The sequence below is a fragment of the Dermacentor silvarum genome, chromosome 8, assembly GCF_013339745.2.
Source record: "Dermacentor silvarum isolate Dsil-2018 chromosome 8, BIME_Dsil_1.4, whole genome shotgun sequence".
Classification (NCBI taxonomy): Eukaryota; Metazoa; Arthropoda; class Arachnida; order Ixodida; family Ixodidae; genus Dermacentor; species Dermacentor silvarum.
This window is the reverse complement of record NC_051161.1, coordinates 14006004-14027294: the sequence shown is the minus strand read 5'-3', so window position 1 is coordinate 14027294 and position 21291 is coordinate 14006004. Positions and strand designations below refer to the sequence as shown.

Genomic DNA, 21291 nt, shown 5'->3' with positions numbered 1-21291 from the left:
CACTTCGACGACTTAATTCGATGACGGTTGCCGAACGACTTACACGGCCGGGATTGTTCCACCACGTGTTCCTGATACTGCGTGAATTCAGAGAGCTGGTACAGCATTTTGTGAGATATGATGCAAAAAAAAATAATAATAAATCTGGGGTTTTACGTGCCAATATTACGATATGATTATGAGGCACGCTGTAGTAGGGGATTCCGGATTAATTTTGACCACATGGGGCTCTTTAACGTGCACCCAATGCACGGTACACGGGCGTTTTTTGCATTTCGCCCCCGTGCGGCCGCCGCAGCCGGGATTCGATCCCGCGCCCTCGGGCTTAGCAGCGCAACGCCAAAGCCACGGTGGGTAAGAAATTATGAATTCAACGAGAACAGAGAATACAAAAATGTCGGTTTTTCTATTGCCCCTGCGTAGACATGCGCTGCGAAGGTGACGCTGTCATGTACGATGAGTACTGCGTACCCAGTGGTATGCATTGAATACAGGTATAGAAAGCCTCGGTGACGTACTATAAACGCTTTTTCCTCCCCACAAACCCCGTTGCTGGTGCAGTTGTTGTTCGGCGCCTCTCAGACAACACCTCATACGTTGAATAAAATCCAGCGCTTAAGAGAGAGAGGGAGAAATAACATTTATTTCCACCAGTCAATTAATGCCGCAGAGGATGGTCTTCCTCTGCAGCGCCTCTATCCTGGATCCCGAAGGCAGCTAGAGCTTGGCTGATGATTTCGCGTTGAGTACTGCGTACCCAGTGGTATGCATTGAATACAGGTATAGAAAGCCTCGGTGACGTACTCGTACTATAAACGCAGTAAGGCCTCCCAGGATTCTATCGTGTAGGTAGGTATAGGTAAAAACTTTATTTTTGTTCGGTAAGTTATAAGGCTTCACCCTGCCTAGGCGTGTGCCACTTGGGCTCTGGCTGCTGTGGCGGCGGCGTCGCCCCGCTGGACTGCCCGCAGTTGATCTTCTGCGGCGGAGCTGAGCAGCACAGCACACCAACGCGCGCGGAGGCAGAAGTAAACGCTTCTTGCGGGAAAAAAATGAATGCGAATTGCGCTACGTGCGTCCGTCGTGCTCACTAGTAGTTCGCAACTCCGCTTAACAAAGGGCTCGGTAGAATGTCTGTGCGCCCGCGCTTGCGTGCGTGCGTGCACTCGTGTTTCGACTCTTTACTCACTCACACAAAGATTCACTGTATATATATATATATATATATATATATATATATATATATATATATATATACACGTAGATTCCAACTCGTTGGATCTACTCCATTCATTGAAAGCGAAGCGTTCTATGTCTCTTTCTTAGACTGTTCTACTACTATTATACAGTACTATACTACTTCTAACTACTGCCACTGCTCCTTGCTGCTGATGCTATTGTCTTGCACGCCGCTTCGGGAGGTGGTTCAGAGCTCCCAGAGAGAAAAAGGCGACGAAAGAAGGCAAGAGCAGTTGCGTATCCAAACCGGATAAAGTTTTTCTGGAAAATAAACGTCATGCAAACTTGTTATGCGGACAACTGCCGCAGGGCGCGCAGAGGCAAAGCACTGTAGCGTCTAGGCGGCACTAAATGCGCGGAAGCGGCCGCGCGTGAAATCAACACTTCTGCGCCCGCCGCGGTAGCATTGAGGCTATGGCATTGCTGAGCTCGGGGGTTCGATCCCGACTGCAGCAGGCCGCGTAGCGACCGGGGCGAAATACAAGAGCGCTCACGTACTAACATTTATGGTGCACCATAAAGAACCCCATGGGGTCAAATTTAAATAATCAGGAGTCCGCCACTATATACAGTGTGCCTCATAATCCAATCGTGGTTTAACACTTCTGATACGATGCGAAGTGTCGTATGAGGACATGACAAAGCTAACCTTCTCGGAGGTTATGAACAATGGTGTGCAACAACGCCTCAAGCAAACGCGTCTCGCTGTACATGTAACGCAAACAGCAGAGGTACGCACAAGGTAACGTTTATAACGTCAACTCAACCACCCTCGTATTGCACTAAACGTTGAAGAAATTAACATTCGCCGTGAACATCCCCATTCATTATCGTCAATCAAAGCAAACAGCACAAAGCTTCACTTACATCGATTCCCACAATGAGTGCACGGGATGCGCATATTTTTTTTTTTTTCGTAAACGCCAATCTCAGCGTTTCGTTTGTTCATCGCGTGAATAGGCGGAAACACTTGCATTAGCATGGAGATGTGATGCATGCGGTGAGCCAGCGTTTTCCATAGGCGCGAGTGGACCTGGCTGAGCCGACATTCTAATGGAATTGGCTTACCACTTTTTTCCGCGATCACCAAACTGCGCATATCCGTTTATTCATCGCGAGTATAGCCGGCAACGCTTGCATTGGCCTGGATAGTGATGTATGCGCCGAGTCAACGCATTCCAGAGAAGTCAGCGACTTAACATTTTAAGATTACCTTTTTCCCCCGCGAAAGCCAATCAGCACCGTAGAGGCTTGGACTAGTCGGTACATACTCGACAGGGGAAAAGCGCGAAAAGACGAAATTTCAACAAGAAGGGGAACACACGCCAGCGCTGGTTTATGTTCCCCTTCTTGTCTTTTCGCGCTGTTCCCCAGCCAATCAGCACATCGCGAAAAAAAAAAAGAAAAAAAAAAGAAAATTGTCTTGCCATCCCGGTCCTGCCAAAGTGGATGTCCAGCGAAGCTGTTGCAAAGCCACTACGCCTGCTGATGGCTGTTTGAAATGCTTTATTAGTTTAGAGTAATGGTAGTGCTTTATGGTCCCTGATGTGGTTCCTCGGGCGCCCCAGCTCTGCGTGGCCTACCCATTGCAGTGCTGCAACGGTAACAGGGGCGGCTCAGTCAGCATGGGAAGTACAGCTGCAGCGGGAAGAGATTAGCATAAGTGACCGATGACCCGAGCACATAAATTGCGGCACGCGACGCTGTTGTTCCCTAGCACGATTAAAACGAGAGTGCCAGGCTCTTTGAAACACGAATCATCTGGCACTAATTTAGATAGCAGTGTGCACGGGAACCGTAGCGCCGCGTACCGCAGTTTCCCTGCTCCGGTCACTTGTGCTAATATTTTTCCGCCGCAGCTGTACATGGATTTGCCTAAGCCTCGTCCTTTACTCTTCAAACGGCTTCGTGACATTGTAAACTCGTCGTTTTCAACAAAGTACGGTGTAATAAACATTTATTTTATTATTAAAAATGTTCGAAGGCAGGCTTCGAACACGGGACCTCTAGTACAGAAGCCCGATATTGAAACCATCACGACGTATACTCATGCATCCGAGACGCAGCATAGAACGCCCTCATGAATTTCTCGCGGGCTAGTCATCAAATATGTGATTAGGATGCTTGTTTTTATTGAAACGAATGCTGTCCCGCATGTTGCATGCATGATTCCAAAGCATGTATGCACTTTTTGCTTCACTTTGCTGAGTGCGTGAAGCCGTGAAGCCTGGTCGGCCCGGTATTGCAATACCTCCGGGATCGGCCGACATTCTTGCTAACGGACGCGGACACGAAAAATACCAACTAGAGGCTAACACAACTTGTTGCTGGGCGAGGTGGTCGAGATCTGAGGAATACATTGTTTCGCTAACAGGGGAAAAAAAAAAAAAAATACGAAACGATAGGTCGGGTCTTACTTTTCCAAGTCTTTTGTCTCCTGTTAGCGCAACAATGTATTCCTTAGCAGCTAGCAGCTTCGCTGTAAAAGATAAGCCCATAGCCCGTTACTATGTCAGCGCAGCAGTGTCCACTCATTTCTCTCGAAAGCGCTGGTATGGCGCATACATCACTCACCGCGCATGCTGTAGTACACGTGCTGAAGCAGATTCACGCCATGAATAAATGCATATGCGCACATTGGCTCTGCCGAAAGACATAAAAAAAAGATAAGATAACCTTACAGCCCGTTACAATGTCACCACCGCCAGGTCCAATCACTTCTCTGGAAAGCGCTAGTTCAGCGCATACATATCAATCCCCTAGCCAGAGTATACGCTCTAGCATTAGCATGGGTAGTGATGTATCCATCGAGCCATCGCTTTCCAGAGAAGTGAGTAGACACGGCTGCCACGACATTGTAACGGGCGCCTACTTTTTCTCTTGCGCGCGAGGACCCATCTGCGCATATATTAATCGCGTAAATCAGTGTCAGCCCGTGCGTTATGCAGCTAGGGCACTATCTGACGCCGATTCACGCGATGAATAAATGGATATGTGCAGATTTCTTCTGAAAGAAAGGTAAGCCAGCCGCTACAATGTTGGCGCAACCAGGTCCGCTCACTTCTCTGGAAAGCGATGGCTCGACATATAACTACCCATGCTAATGTACGTGCTTATGCGGTGACACTGTAATGGCGTTTACCATTCCTTTGCGCGAAAGCCCATCTGCGCATATCCGTTTACTCATCGCGTAAATCGGCGTCAGTATGTGCATTAGCAAGATGAGTAACACATGGGCCGAACCAACGCTTCAGGGGTTTTGGTAGGGGGGCCAGGAGGGACTTGAGTGCACCAGGTTTTCGGAAACGGGAGGGCTCAGCTCCCACAACCTTCAGCTTCCGTTATGCTTACGCAGGACAAACCCAATATATACGCCAACTGTGCGATCAAACTCATACCTTCGGTTGCGCATGAAACAAACGGACGAAGGACAGGGCTAGACGACACGACCGCAAAATGTCCTTATTTTGCGCTCGTCTCGTATAGTCTTTTTTTTTTTTTTCGTCCCTGTGTTTGATGTGCAACCCACAGTATGAATATGATCAGGTACCAACTTGCCCAGCTTTCAGATCTTCAACTGTGTGATCGCTGCACAAAGGAATATCGCCCGTTAAAACCGAGCCCACGAATAAGCGCAATAATCCTATTAATTGCCTCCTTCCATATAGACGCCTTTCGAGCGTCAGCAATGAAACACACGGAAACACGACACGTCACGTAGCAGCTCCTTCAGTGCATCCCCGCGAGAGTCTGCGTAGAACAGAGGGCGCCACAGCACCCCGGTCTTTGGAAACGAGGGTCCCGGCTCCGCCTGAACCCCCCCTCCTCGTCTTTTAGCCTCCGCAAACGTTTTGAGCCCTCCCACTCGAAGTACACTTCAAAAGCATCTGATAATAACTTAAAAATGAACAAAAGACAAGAAAAGAAATCGGCTTACGCGGAGCTCATGAGTTCACAAGCACTCTTCGAAGCTTTCATACAAAATGTACCTCTGCAACTTCCGCGGCAGAGGTAACCGCTCCACTGCCGCCGGCATCGCTCGGAGCCTGGACAGCCAAGCTCGCAGTCGCAGCCTACACAGGTGCTGCAGGCTGCCTTTAGCTCGAAGTAAGGTCTCGCACTCGTCCGCTGGTGTTACGAGGCGAGCGAAATTGACACAAGTCTCACTGAGGACAACCAAGTCGGCCGGCATCACAAGCATCGCAAGCTGGTGACACCTCACAAAGTCTCCCGGGTGAGCATCGTCCTTCGCCAGCAGAGCAGGATGCCGGCGAGTGGTGCTGAGTGACTCGTACACCCTGATCAGCGGGTGCATCATGTACCGGTCGCCACAGCGGCAGGCGTCCCGAGGTTGCACCTCGGCGCCGTAGCGCAGGAGAAGCTTGAGCAGTTCCAGGTTGCTGTAGTAGATGGCTGTGTACAGGGGTCGCAAGATGCAGCCGCACAGACCGAGACTCACGCACGGGAAGTCCACCAGGCCGCACGTGCCGCCATAGAAGCAGGGCAGGTACGCCTTGGTGGCTCGTTTCAGCACGGCTTCGAACGTGATCGTGTAGGGAACGTGCAGCGGCGCCGACGGCGGCGTGTAGAAGCTGAACAGGACGAGCCTGAACAGAGCTTCGCTCTTTGCCGCCGTCAGGGTGCACAGCTCACTCATGCAGGCGGGGCACGTGAGCAAGAGGTCGAGGCTTCGCTCCATAATCGCGGCGTCGTGGCTGGCCAGTGTGCAAGCGAGGTACGTTTCGATGGCCGTGGCGCGATGCCTGCGAAGCGTGTTGTTGGTGTGGTCGGACTTGACGGCGAGGAAAGAGTCCATACTGGTGTGACATGTGTGGGTCCGAAACACAAGGACGATGGGGTCCTTACGGCGCCGCGTTCGTCGGCGAGACGGAAGCCAGCCGGCGAGAGCTGAGCGCGTCGTCGAGGCTGTGCTGCCCATCTGAGCCTTAACTGAACAAGGACGTGGCTGCTCCGTCCGTTGCTTCCCGAGAAACGACGAAGAAGCCGCCTCTGCTTGTCATCGGCGTCTCGCTGCGGCGGCAGGCTAATCCCGGTGCCAGAAGCAGTGGGGAAAACAGGAGGATCGGATTTGCCGTGAAGCCTCAAAAGGAAGCTCGCTCTGCAGCTGCTTCTATACCGCTGCGGCCGCTTGCTTGCTTGATCCTCATCCGTGGCGCTTACCCACTACGGCCGCTCTCTGCACACGGGCAGGCACGAGCGCACAATTGCGTGGCTTCGTTAAGGTCATCATCATCATCTTTCTGAGCTTTGAAGATATCCCGCCGAGCTGCGCCGAGCGGAGATTTCTCCCGGAAGCAAGTTTCACGCCGGGACACAAATCGATCTGTTCGCAGTCAGCAAGAAGGACGCGAGTTGCACTTGAAGGTTTCTGTTTGGTGTCAATAAGAGCCGAGGGAAGCCCGGTGCGCCATCCATACGACCCGTTCTGTGAGTCACTATTCGTTATTCCTTATCGCCATAGACACCAGCAGGCTCATCATATCTATCTAGGCGTGCGGCTTCTTGCTGTTTGACCCCTTATAATTCATACTGCGCAGTTTGTTCAAATATGGAAGTGTAGAGTTTGACGCAGGAAATGAAACGCCATGTAGTCCTCGTCGACCTGGCCGCACACCTCAGCGACTTGGAAATTGCCACCTTTATGAACGTAGCGAAGTCTTTCGTTTACAAGGTGTGGACAGAACTGATGCGTTCTGTGGCGAAAAGGAATAAGCACAGTCAGCGGTCAGACGTCGTCAGAACCCTCGATTTTCTTCGGCGGCTGCAAGTCATCGTGAGTGACGACCAAGGGAAGTCAATGCGGGCCATTGCAAAGGAGCTCCAAGTCGCACAGTCGACTGTCAGGCTCGCTGTGCACGAGGACTTGAGTTACCATTCCTATGTCATGACTCGTAGAAACCGGATTTTAGGCAAATGCCTTTTTTGTTCCTTGCGCTCCTATCGCCCCACTTTGATATACGAGCGTGAATTAGAGGCTAAGAAGGGCTTTTATAGTGTTTTAGTAGTGCCTATAAATGTCCATTTTGGCGTTTGTGCCTAAATGCCTACTTTCAGTATCGGCGCCTATATGAACACTATTTAGCCTCAAGTTTCGCTTTCGAGTGCAGTTAGAGACCGTTATTCATGTTACCGGGCAAATTGACTGTTCAGAACTCTATGGGGTTCAACCTAGTCCTTTATTTCAACCAACTCCCAGAAAACAATTGCTAGCAGCATTGAAATGAGACGCGCCAGCCAGCATACACCGACGCGCCGACATTGCGCGAGTGGTTGGCGAATGCGAAACCGTGGAGAGCCGTCAGGGGAAAGGAGAGTGAAGAGCGAAAGAAGAAAGAAAAATGCGATGTGCACGCGGCTTTTGTTTTGCTTATAATTCACTTTTTAAGGTGTTCACCGCTGTCGGGCGTTCCTTCTCAGCGTACGAGATCATTCTCAGTGACAAAAAGCACAATTTTGAATCAGAAAATCTGGAGATGGTGGTAGTTTGCTATTGTTTCGACAATCTTCACAGTGATTCTTCGACTACGTTCTGCGTGCTCTGCAAACATATTTCTTCAAACACGTGCACTTCAAATGGGCGGAAGTGTTGGGACGTCTGGCCTGTATAATTCGGATAATGTCAGTGTATATGAGAAAATTGCGAAGAATTGTACCTAACAGTCCTCATGTAAGAACATGCTAATTTCTTAATAAATAGTAGTCTCTCGCATTTGTTATTTGTCTGTTTTTGTTGTGCCTTAATTTAATTGCGTCAGGCAGACATAAAAGTATTGTTTTTTTAATCAGTATTCCCAGCTTTCAAGTATTCTTTTCCATGCCTGTTTCACTATATGCGACGCTCGAGTACACTGGCCATTGAACATGAATATGAGCAGTGTGCTTATTGAATGAAGCCAGTTGATCGTCATTAGTCCAGCAGTTTTATGGGACAATTGCACGGCTATGTTCAACTGTTGGCGCCTTTGTGCCATCGTAGACAATAACATTTCTTGTTTTCCTATCGTAGATATAGGCCGCGCACATCTTCGTTTGAAATTATTTGCATTTATGTAATTTATTGTGCCTATATTTACGACGTTGGAGGCCTAAAACGTTGTTTTGCCTGCCTATTTTTGGCGCCTAAAACGCGCTTTTTTAATGCCTAAAGATCCAGCTCAGTGGTTACTGAGCCAGCATCAATTTACTTGCATTCCATGACAAATGATACATCTTAGCTTTCTCCTGCAGAGCTTGTTTGCTTAACCGAGGCTTATTTTTGTTCTGTGTGTCTGCTCATCAAAGCACCAGTATTAGTTACGGCAGCATAGAACTAGCCTTGGCCGCACTGCCACAGAAACTTGTCGCCAGGTGTAGACATACTTCCCTTGTTCCACTGTATAAGTATCAGTTCGATGTTTGAAGTCCTTTTTTAAACATTCATGTTCGATTAAAACATTCCATATACTAGTACTATGCTACATGCACAAATTCTGCTTTATCTCTGGTCTCTTGTCCCATTATCTGTGCTGTTCACCAGGTTAAACAAAAACCAATTAGCCCAGTTTTGTACCCTGACTTATCTGCCTCACTCTGCCAAACCACAGAAGCCAGGCTTTCACTGTGCTAATGAAGATCACTGCATCCACAGTGCACAAAGAGCAAAGATAACCTTTTACACCAGCTTTGAATGCATGAAAAAGGAGAGAATGCAAAAATGTACAAAAAAAAAAAACTGGTTTTATTTTGCGAATGCTATCATCAGCCCCACTCTCAAATAATAGAGTGAAAAGGAAGAGGTGAGGGTCTAAGGGTACAATGTGATGGCTGTGTGGCCAGACGATCCGCTCCAAAAGTGTGCAGTGTGTGCACAGCTCCATCAAGCACTCCATCTAACCCTATGCTTTATACAAGAGACACTTTCGCAGTTTTTCATCATACAAAGTATACAAACATTGGATGCACCTAACAGAAAGCAGCCTGCTCAAAATCCACAATGAAGAGAAATGGTACTAAATATTCTGCAACATTTTTCTTATAGAAAACAAAATGTAGACTTTAAACTAATCTTGCCATCCTGGCCAACAACAGTAATATGCACTGCTGTAAGCCAGAGCCCACCATCCCTTGAGAAAGGAGAATGTGCAGCATTGGAAACATAACGAGAGGAATACAGGTGACAACTCCGGAAGTCAAGACGTATGTATCAATTAAATGCATGACAACAGTGAAAGTGCAACACACTACTGAAAAGCAAAGTTGCTATTCCTCACATTTGGATAGACTGCTAACAGCCACAAAACTTAGCAGTGCTAAAGGCTGAACACAACTGCGAGAGCTACAACAGGACACAAGTTACAATAGGAAACAAGACAGCATGCATCCATGGCCCATTCTAAAATGAGCCAACTGTACAGGCGCACCACAGGGAAGATAACCAGCATGCATGCCCAAGTAGTGGTACAATATCTTTCTTTGAGATGTCTCTTCTACCAGATGCACACCAAATTTTGTATTAATATGAACACAAACAAGACAAATCAGTTGCCATGCACAAATATATGAGGGACCTGAAAGAAAAGCTACATGCAAAACTGATCTTTCTCCACAGGTAAAGTAAAAAAATAAAGCAAACAAAACAATCATTCAAGCATCATGACATCACTGTGGATTGTGAGCAAGCTTCTCCGGGGAGAAAAAGAAACATCATTCCAGCCTCCCTGTCAATTGGCTACATTAACATACATCGCCGTCGAGCTTCCTTGTGAATCGTCACAGGAGTGGCTGCCCGTCCGGGCCTTAGTCAGCGACCGCAGGGCTTTTTCACGCAACTTTCGCTCCAGCTCTTCGGCATTGTTCTCTTCCTCTGACCTCTGCAAGGAAGAGTGGCTCGCCGTAAGACACTCTCTTTTAATAAAGTGGCTGCGTAAGGTTAACGTTAGGTATAGAATTTAGACACAGATTGCGTCCATGTGTGTCCAAAAGACTGGGGGGTTTAAAAGCCACAAACAATCAGTTGTGCTGTTGGCGTAGTGCGGCAAGGCAGTTTTCTGGCTGAGCTTTGCCTCACACTATGCATAAAGACAAGGTATGAATAGCTGGAGACATGGCTGCCTTGACTTCAGCTCTGACAATCAGAAAACAGAAATGTTGGTATGGTACTGTTTCTATGCCCTGCACTCAGCGTAAGTGCACAGAACACAAAAAGAGGAGAGGGAGACACAGAAGAAAGAAAAATAAAAGATGAAGAAAAGAAGACAGTCATTAAGGGGACATATTGATAAGACATGACTTTTGTAGCGCTGAAACTAAGAAAGGGAAAAACCAGTGAAACGAAAGACAGGCACTATGACTAGCACCTGTCTTTCTGTCTGCTATTTACTTTGACTGATTTTTCCTTTCCTGAATTTTTGCGCTACAAAAAACCATGTCTTACACCAAACACCAACTTGCTCAAGAAGTTATCTTGCAGAACATATTGATGTCAATGTATTACTAGTGTAGTAGTGTGCAACCGCTCCCAATGTGTTGGCAGAGGAGAAAGAGTTTTTTTATCAGCTTTGATGACATGACTTTCGTGCTCACTAGTACTGACTTCCACAAAAAACACCTGAACAGAAATTTGGTGCATCTGCAGTAGCTGCTAGTGTGCCAAGTCAAGACATGTGAGTGAACTATGTGGCGGTTAACAAAGCCGACTTCATATATTTCTGCAAATCGTTTAGTTCACTTTTTGAAACTGGTTATTTTCCGCTGAGTGAAATCAACTGCATGTCATAGCTCAGAATAGAAATCGTCTTGAATATCTAAAAAAATAAAGCCCGGTGACTGCTACTTTTAAGTTTACACATACCCACCTTCAGCAACATCAAACAAACACAGTTTATAGATGCTTTAAACTTTGCATCAGTACGCAATATTAAAATCTGGTCCTTCATCCGCCATCTGAAGAGCAATAAACCTTGCAACACGTGAAACACGATTTCTGCTGGGACTGGCCATGTGACAAACATTATCATGAGTTTCAAAGAAGGTGCCTCTGGCAAGTGCTGCATTGCCATGAGTTATGTTGCAGCACATGCCAAATCAATGCGATTGCTGCTCAAAAAATTTAGAAAGTGAAACAAATTCTTGAGCTGCACAAACACCAGCCAAAGCAGTGACCTTAATCAGCGATATATACTTGCTCAAGAATAAAACATGTACTAAAGTACAGGTTTAACAAACTATACATGCACCTTTCCATATACAATTAAAAAAAAAAAGATCACTGCTTCGGGAAAAAAAGGCTCAACCTGGGCGTCGTCTGATGAATGGCATCCATTATGTATCTAGATCTGAAAAAAAAGTTGCGAATTTGACCACTTTCAGCATCATTTTAAACTGCTTTCATGGACTTGAAGCTCAGGGTGTTCGAAACCTTGTCGTAGTCGTAGTTGGCTAACTAGACAGTGAAGCACAATTTTTTTTAAAAAGTTTCTTTATGATGAAAAAAATATAGGCTAAGGAGCACCAAAGACATTTATCTAGCAATAAGTGTTTGAAAGTTATTTATTGTTTATTAAAACATTACTGAACACCATAAATGTGAGCAATCATCTTTCAAATTTTTCATTCTTCCCCATGCAAATGGCACACTGATAACTTTGACCTTACTGCATTGGTGTGTTCGTGTACTCATCTAACTTGCAATGCCTTATGCTTAGCTCGACCCACATTCCCTGCTATGCCAAAAGAACTGGAGCGTACCGTGGCAAGTGTATTCTTCAGCATAATTTTCACTGAATGAGTGCCTATCCTTAGTTGCCTTGCACCTAATAAGTATTTTTTTTAAATATCATCTCCTCTCCTGCCTACTACACACTAATTGCCATGGCCAGGATAAATGGCCTCATGCTCTAACAATGCCATAATAAAATGCTGTATGTGGGACATGCTTTCTTTTTCACATCCTTTTGGCACTGCATCACATTCAAATGTCAGTGCACATCACGTTCCAGTGTCAGCACAAAGTTTTATTTCAGGTTGGCAAAAATGGACCTTTTCCATAGTCCTGTATATTTACTACCCTGTAAAAGTTCCTCAGTACCCAAGAACTTGTCAACACACTGCATTGTTACAGGGAGTTCAGAGTGCTCAGAGTAAATGGCACTATTGCTGTCAACGTCCATCTTTTATTTTATATACCTGCCAACCTGTGAACCTTAATGTTTGTACAAAATAACACAGACATAACAATGTGGGTAGGGGAGGGAGGACGAGAGCATGCATTCTTTCAAGTATGCATTGAGCACCCAAATTTTGTAAGATACTGATGAACCTACTTATAAGAATCCCACATATAATGAATTATCAGTTATAACGACCACATTTCATTGCACTTATGATTTTCTGACCCCACAATTGGAAACTGTGTCCACTGTCCAGACATAACGACCATTTTCAATTGTGCTGTACTGTTACAATCTCTTCAAACCCAGTCACGGTAAAAAGGAGGGTGCACACGTTTCGAAGCACAGAAACGCGACCGAACTGGGCGCATGGCAGCATGCCCCCCGCTCCAGACTGGCGCGCGCATGGCTGACTCCACAGCTGTTAACGGCAAGACCTTTGCAAAATGCCAGCATGCTGCAGTAGTTTGCTCCAGCCAACTAGACCGCCTCTTTATCATATGCAGGGTCCGCTTGTGCCCCGCTGATAGTAAAATATACCACAAGCTCTTGAAGAAAAAAATGGCGGCGGTTGCGCTCGTAGTTTTCAAATGCCAAGTGATTGGACCTGGCTGGGCGCCTTTTTCAAAGAGCTATGACGCCACATTTTGTTCTTTAGATGGCATTTTCAACGAAAACTTGTGGCTAGATGCAAGAAATTTTGGGAACAAAAATGAAGATACTTAAAACCCAATTTTCGAACCAAAGTATTCAATTGTAACTGCCGATTCCAGTCTCAGAGTTAATTCTTGCGCACTTTGAAGAGCAATTTACATGTAATACAACGACAACTTTTTGTGGAACTATCCAGTTCGTTATAAACAGGTTCGACTGTACATGCACATTTTATTAACTATTATTAGTGTTCGATAAATTATTACGGACAATTATTAGTATATACAGCAAGCCATATAAAAGAATACCAATGATGTTATACCTTTAGCGCCCCCTTGTGGACAATGCAGAGCCTGGGGTAGTGGGAGAGGAGGAAAAAGGAGGTTGGATGGCTATTCTGGGGCCATTGAACAGGCACTAAAAAGCATCTTGCGCTGCCTCATCTTTAACTTTTAAATCTCTTTCAAGAACAGAATTTATTTTTCATTAAATTTAATGCAACATTAGCGAAATCTTAAAATGAACTTCAATATGTAAACTTCACAAGAAATTTTGTGCTACAAGAGTTCCAAATGTGGCACTTTCCAGCAACAGACTTCCAGACTATTATTATTTGAAGAACCCCTAGAATTGGCCATCTTTATATCAATCGGCAATGATTCAGAGCTAACTGAGAATCTGAATTTGAACAACAAGACGACATTCACCTTTTGTTCGTGACTATGGCAAACATGAGTTATTGCATGACAGCTCTTGAGGGTTAAGGACATTTGCAGGGGGACCAGCTTACAGGACTTCGGAAAAGGACCACTTCAGGCTATTCGGTAAAGGGCACTCGAAGATGTCTCAATTGTGCAGCGAGTCTTGACCATGGAAATTTTTTGTACTAAAGGTAAACTATCCACTCTCATAGTATTGTTTCCTCAAGACAGCAGGTCACCTACAGGACACTTCATTCAAATTAGTACCAACATAAACCACCCTGTGGCTAAAAAAGTATTTACTGTGAATTATGGGTGTGTGAATATTCAAAAAGTTAGAATATTATTGAATATGATATTTTAATATTCGTGTTAGATTTGAAAAATACATATTTGAAAATGTTAGAATATTCAGTTGGATACGAACATTCAAATCAAATCGAATATATTGCTGGTTGTGCGGGAGCAAACACGGTTCTTAGCACTTGCTGCTATCTAATCTAAGAATATTAGGGCGATTTTGTGCCGAATTCTGAGATGATTTCGTACCACTAGCGAAATTTTGCCTGTAAAGCATACTTAGCCACTAAACGTCTCACGCGAACGGTGGCGCGTTCGAATGATCCGTGTTCGTCCATACCGGTGCCCCGCTCCGAGCCACGCGAGACGTAAGCTTTGCGGGAAAGCCAGCCTTTGCGTAGCAAAGGGGCACATGTTAGCACAGACGGAGCTTTTTTACAGCGTAAGCTGTTATGGGCTCATTCTAATAGCAGTTTCGGTTCGCGATGGCGTCCGCCGCCGTAACAGCTATCGCCGGAAATGCGAAAAAGGTACCCAGTTCCCGCCCACTGCGTGGGAGCCAGATACAGTATTTACTCGAATCTAATGCACACTTTTTTTCCGATAAAACAGGTACAAAAATTGCGTGCGCGTTAGAATCGAGTACAACCCTAAATCTGCGTTACCAAAATAGCCATCAGCATTTCAAAATGACTGCCTAGTACGCGCTTCGAGCCTAGCTGTCGTAGCTTGCTCCATCTACTGCAGTACACATGCTTAGGCATTAGTCTACCGTCTTTGTTCACGTTTTCTGCATCTGCTCTATCAGCATGAAGTGCAGAGTTCATCATGATGCCGTATTTAAAAGGAAAGTGATCATGTGTGCGGAGACAGACGGAAATCGGGTCGCTTCACGGGCATTCGGAGAATCCGAAACTTGCGTGCGGGACTGGTGCAAACAGAAGGAGAGGATTTTCGCCAGCAAAACAACGCGGAAGAGTTTCAGTCAACCGAAGCAGGACGTATTCTGCGACGACCCACTTCGGCGACACGATCGTGTTGGCCTTATCTTGAAAGCTATATGCGACGGGGTAACTCCGCCGCGTGCTGTGTTTTCGCCGCTTATAGGGTGCATTGAAGAGAGAGGCATGCTAGCACGAAGGTCAATTCGCGCCGCACTTCGTCACTGCAGCGTTTTGACAGCTCGTTTCCGCGGCCAACGAGTGAGATGTGTTCATGTGTGCTTGTGCGCTCGTGACACCGTGCTTCTTAATTTATTTAGTAAGAGAATGTTTGCAAGTTCATACGGCCAATAAAACTGCTATCCTTACTTCGTATAGCGGTCTACTAATTTGCTATAGCATTCGATACTTCACCTTTCGGGCGAAACTGCGACTCTTTTTATTCACCGCAACTTCAGTGCATCGGGAGTAAATCAGTTTTTCCAAATGAAAGAAAGTTGTATTTCTGTTTGAAAGCATGAGGTGCGCAGTACTGTAGAGGATTTCTTTTTTGGTCAAGGAAAATGGGTGCGTATTACAATCGAGGGCGCGTTAGAATGGAGTAAATACGGTACTCTACCACTGAGCCACGCAAGCGCTTGCTATCGGGCAGCGGAAAAATGCCCCATAAACGCTCCCTAGCAGGCGCAGACGACCCGAGCCTCCACCAGTATGGTGGCGCCATCTAGGTAAGGCGCTTGCGAATGCAGCGTGCGCAGGTGCAGGCGACGAGATGCGATTCAGAGGAGGCACGCAATCAACGCGATCCCGAGCTGCCCGAGCTTCCGCCAGTACAGTGGCACCATCTAGTTAAGGTGTCTGCAAACACATGCCCGTCATGTAAGTTGCATTTGTAAGGCTTGATCGGACTCCGCAGACTGCTGTGCAGAGAGCATTACAAGCCGCAGCTCGCCATCGACGCCGGGCGGACAGTTCAGATCGTTCTCGTCAAAACGAGGCGAAGAGACTGCGGCGAAGACCCTGTTGTGCGTGATGCCCAAATTGGAGCTACTCGTGAGCCGCTCCACCAGCTTACGCTGTCACAGTGCTGCGTGTGCCGCGCAGGCCTGTGACTTTTTTTAACACCTCCCCCATATATGAGCTCATTGCCTGACAGCAAGTGCGATGAGTTATGACTGGCATAGGGTCAAATGCCTCTGAGTTTACGGGCATTTGAGGCGGCAAAATAAGGCACAGGCTGGCGAGGACAGCCTAGTGGGAATAACTAAATTCTCCAAGTTAACATGAGCCATATACACACTGATTTAGTATAATGGCTTACTAGTAGTCTAGTTTCTTAACACTGACAATGCAATCGCCATGTTTCAACATGACAATTAACCCAACTTGCTAATAAATGCATGTGCATAACAATATTCAACGATCGAAGTATTTGTATTCGATTCGTATCTGAAAGTTTTGATAATCGCACTGTAAATATTGACACGTATACATGTTTATCTTTCACCGGTGACTGCTTTTCACCAGCTAACAAATGTTAAACGTTATTGCTAGGCACAGGACACGCCTGCATGAATCTGAAGTTTCTCGAACGTTATCGAAGCTTCTACCCATTGTCTCTTGTCAACGACACTAATGTAATCTGATTGTATGAGCAACGCAAGTTGTCTAGAACTTTCTGAAAGACACGCGGGTACCATGGATTAATCTGGAACCTTCGATGACTCATGTATAAAAGCAGACGCGTTTTGCCGCTGATCAGATTTCGACGATCGCCGACTGTGTTCGCCGCTATCGTTGTGCTTTGAGCGCAACTTACTTTTGTGGGGCACAGGTTCGCCCAATGAAGTCCGTTTCGTCATTCACAGTTGTCACTAATACGTGACAATATAAACATGAGAATTTATTAAGTAACCTCAACTCTTATAGCAAATGCAGGTCAAAGATAGCATCGACTCTGATGATGCACGTGTGAAAATAGTGCACAATTTAAGTTTACCACCAAGCAAAGCTACTATTCTTGCATCTCAGTGCAAGAGACACCCTCCTTCAAAAATAAAAGAATACCAATGAGAGCGTATGAGTAAATAGTACTGATTATTCAGTGTGACAACTCGCCTCTTCATTTAATTCTTCGTCTTCATCGTCCTCCTCCTCGTCGCTTTTCCGGTCTGATTTCTTGTGCTTGTGATGCTTCTTGTGTTTCTTGTGCTTCTTGTGTTTTTTCCGCCTCTTCTTGGAGCTCCCCTCAGACTGCAAGGCAACAAAAGCCAGATAAAAAAAATTATTCAGGAGTGTGACAGGCAAACCTAAAGAATATGTGAAAAACAATTTGACTGTATGCATGAGTAAGAAGGTAAAAAACAAACAAACAAGCAAGCAAACAAGCAAAGCTGCTGCTCGCAACGCCTTCAACCCAGCATTGGTTTCCTGTCAGATTATAGGACGGAGGCAATTTCTGGGTCCATTTTCTTGCTAAGAAGGTGCGCATTGAAAAGAGGTAATATGGTAACCCCACACAAGTAACTAACGATGCTACTGTGATCGATCACAAGTAACGTACATCACATAGGACGTGCATAAAACTGTTCTGTAGCTTTCTTTTCTATGTACGACGTAACTTCATTGATACGATCCCGTTATGTACGATTTCCTGGCGCCACTGTTCCCAATCGAGACCACAAAATACCCAAATGAGTTACGTTAGCACCAATATTCAGTACATCGCCAAACTGCGACTGTATGATATGTTTCCTGGCTGTTTGATCCCATGTAAACAAGAAAATGCACAAGACATGCGTGGTCGAGAACAGTAGCCGCCTGCCGCAACAGCTTTACCAAAATACTTGGCCGCCAGTAAATCTCCTCCCTTGCAAAGGAAATGGTTAGGCGCAAACTAAACACGAACGAGCGCAAACTTCCAACAGACTTTATTTTTTCCTGCATTGTCAATATATACTCTCAATGACGTATGTACAACAGTGGTGATCACATGACACACTTCTAAGATTACAACATGCCGCTTAAGAACATCATCTCAGTTTCCTTTAAAGAAATTGATGTATCACTTATGCAGCTATCTCCTTTTGACGATATATATTTCGAGATGGCTGTATAAGTGATACAGTTAAACCACTGCCGCTGGATAAAAAAAGGTGCGGCCTGCCGCGTGCATCGAAAACGGTGTGATCCGCCACGGCGCCACACATCGGGGGCTGTTGTCTGGCATCGGCATAGCAAATGCGTGAGGAACGCGCTTGGAACGCCGTCGCGCGTGCCAGCCGACGGCGCGTTCCATCGCCGATGACTAGCGCCGTTCGGCCCAGCCAAGTGGCCGACAATGAAACTACGGCTATCACATTCGCTCCCATTGCAACGCGCCCGACGCGGCAGGCCGCACCTTTTTTTATCCAGCGGCCGTGGTTAAACCTGCTTATAACGAACATCCATATAACAAATTCCTGGATATAACGAAATTGACAAATTCCCGAAAAACTTTGTTATAAAGATGATTTTGCTATATGCAGGTTCGGCACGAAAATTCGAAAAAAAAAAAAATGCTTACCGTATGTACTATCGCTCAAGATTTACTCCCAATACACTAAAGTTGCGATGAACACAAAAAGTCCCAGTTTCGCCCGCAATCTAGCAGACAGCTATACGAAGTAAGGATAGTACAGTCAAACCTCGTTATTACATACCCGCTTAATGCGCAATTGCAGTTTAAGCGTAGTTGCGAAGATTCCCCCATCCAGCCCACATTGAACCACATGTATTGGCTGACCGCTTAAGCCGTAGTCGTTCATTGCGCACCAAATGGTTAGTGCGTACTATTTTTCTTGTTCTACACGCATAGGCACAAAATCGACAAAACACTATGTGCGCAGATGTTTGATTCTCGAGTTGCGATGCCCGGACGACAGTCGCCAGCGATAGTGAACTTACAACATGGCCACCATGACATATTTCCTGCTCGTACAGCTGTTGCCGATTGCCACGCACAAAAGAATGGCCTTCGAGATAAGTTCCCGGTAACGCTGGAGAAGCTGCCGGTAGGGGGTGCGAATTCGCCGTCGCTGTCGGAGTAGTAACCGCGCCAAAGCACATTTTATTGCGAAGCACATTTGTGCTGTCACCGTGGATGTCGCTTTGAGGTTCCGTGTAAAGCCCAAACACGGCAACATCGTCGCCGCACGCTGTGTGTGCGAGTGAAAGCTTGCGGGGGTCAGCTGACTCAATCTCACGTGCGTGAGGGAGAAGGGGGCGAGGAGTGCTTCCGCGCTAGGCACGGCGAGGGAGGCGACAATGGGAGGCGTTTACTTCAGCGGCGGCCGTCGTATCTTGAAAGCAGTCTGCGATGTGGAAAAAGTGTGCGCTCACCCGGGCTTATCTTCAAAGCGAACTGCAGACAAGGTCAATATCTTGCGTTTCTTTGCCGAAGCACTCATTCTTGGAATGTCACACCACCAGGTACTGGATGCGTGGATGTGTGCTGTTTCGCACAAGCGCGAGGCGTCGGAAACGAAGAGCGAGCGACACGATGGTGTCGTAGCGGTGTATAGTGTCACCTAGTGTTATGTTAGTGAAGCGCAGAGACTTGCGCAGTAACCAGAGTGGTGCTGCCAGCGTGCTGAAAAAAAAAACAAAAGTTTTTTTCCTCCCCTTCGGCAACATCAACAGGAAAAGGAGAGTGCCGGCTTGGCGGGCTAGGCCAGCTGCAGCAAGCGGCACGATCAGGTTTGAATGAAGGGAGGGGGGAAGGTCACGCCTGCGGCGGCAACATCGCCGGGTCGAGGGATGCAGGCCCGCCTCGCACATGTGCGCTCGCTCTTGCCTCGCAACTGCCATGAATTGGAGCGCGCCAAGCGCACCGCCACCGCTTAACATTCCGTCGCGGCGGAGAAGGTGTTTCCGGTTGCTGCTCGCGCATAAATGACAAAATTTGGGGCGAAATCTCTAGGTTGTTGGGGGGAAAATTTGTTATTTCGAGGGGGTCCCCTTTTCACACGAGACCCCCTCGTGTGAAAAGTGGGATGTAAATACATGTGCTTCAATGAAATAACGGCGGGGAATAGAAAAACTTCCGTTATATCCAGGAATTCGTTATATGGAGGTTTGTTATAAGCAGGCTTAAGTATCACTTATACAGCCATCTCGAAATATATATCGTCAAAAGGAGATGGCTGTATAAGTGATACATCAACTTCTTTAAAGGAAACTGAGATGTTCTTGCGCGGCATGTTGTAATCTTAGAAGTGTGTCATGTGATCACCAGTGTTGTACAGACGTCATTGAGAGTATATATTGACAACCTAGGAAAAAATAGTCAGTTGAAAGTTTGCACTCGTCCGTGTTTATTACTGTGTCCGTATTTAGTTTGCGCATAACCATTTCCTTTGCAAGTATGAACCAACTTGCCCAGCAGAAAGTTTTACTAAATCTCCTCCCGGGTCGTCGCATGCCACATTCACAGCTACTGGGCCAAGCCTACTGCAATAAGCATCTTCACCTTTTTTTACAGTGCATGGGACGTAGTGCTGTCAGAAGCGTACTGCATGCTTTTAGTAGGCAATAACCCAAATGCGTGTGCTGCTGTTCCCCACTGCAGGCGGCATCTGGCATCACCCACCAGCTCCATTTTGTCTTGATTTCCCGTCGCTGTCTTAAAGGGCCCCTAAACCACCTCAGATATTTTTTGAACATTGCAAGTAAACAGGCGCATCGAGTTCAGAATGCCGTCATGATCAACGATGCCAAACGCTGCAGAACTACGTGCCGCGGGCGCGCCACAAAAAAACAACATCAACAACAATGCCGTCCTCCTTCCCTCGCCTTTCCGGTAACCCCAGCGGTCGTCATGATGTCAGCAGGGGGAATGTGGTGATGTCAACGGTGGAAACGATGTCCATTGGTTGAACAAGAACCTACGACTTCCGGTTTGTCTGCTAGAAGGTACGCGCGCTCCCTGCTCGTCCTCGCCGTGTTGCTCGCTTGTGCGCGCTTGCGCATAGGTAATTACAGCCCGCAACGCAAGTGCCAAATCGCTCGTATTCCAACACGGTCATGCTTAGCGGTCTCATTAGCTGCGCGAACAGAGTGCGACAGTGTTGGCCTTTCCAGAAGTGCGCACAACACAGGGTCTATAGCGGCACACTTCGCACAACACGCGCCGGCACTGCAGCGACAGCGGGTAGCTGAGAAGCGCCGATTTCACGTCCACGTTGCCGGCACGCTAACTCGCCGCACGCCGTTTGCCATTTGCGAGCCGCCGTTCGACGGCGGTTTTGC

General features: G+C 46.7%; 1 protein-coding gene across 6 annotated transcripts in view; it reads right to left on the bottom strand.

Annotated features, from left to right (window-relative positions):
- Nucleotides 1-8964: 8964 nt before the first annotated feature.
- The window catches only part of LOC119460644 (serine/arginine repetitive matrix protein 1), a 61199-nt gene continuing 48872 nt past the window's right edge, over nt 8965-21291 (bottom strand). For 5 of the 6 annotated variants that reach the window (XM_037721675.2, XM_037721676.2, XM_037721677.2 and 2 more), the window contains 2 exons: nt 17122-17256; nt 8965-10109 (listed from right to left, as the gene is read on the bottom strand). In XM_037721675.2, the coding sequence (XP_037577603.1) occupies nt 9960-10109; nt 17122-17256 (285 nt within the window). In that variant the 3' untranslated portion in view covers nt 8965-9959. Of the gene's footprint in view, nt 10110-13383; nt 13415-17121; nt 17257-21291 lie in introns of all 6 variants that reach the window. The other variant, XM_037721678.2, reaches the window with a different exon arrangement.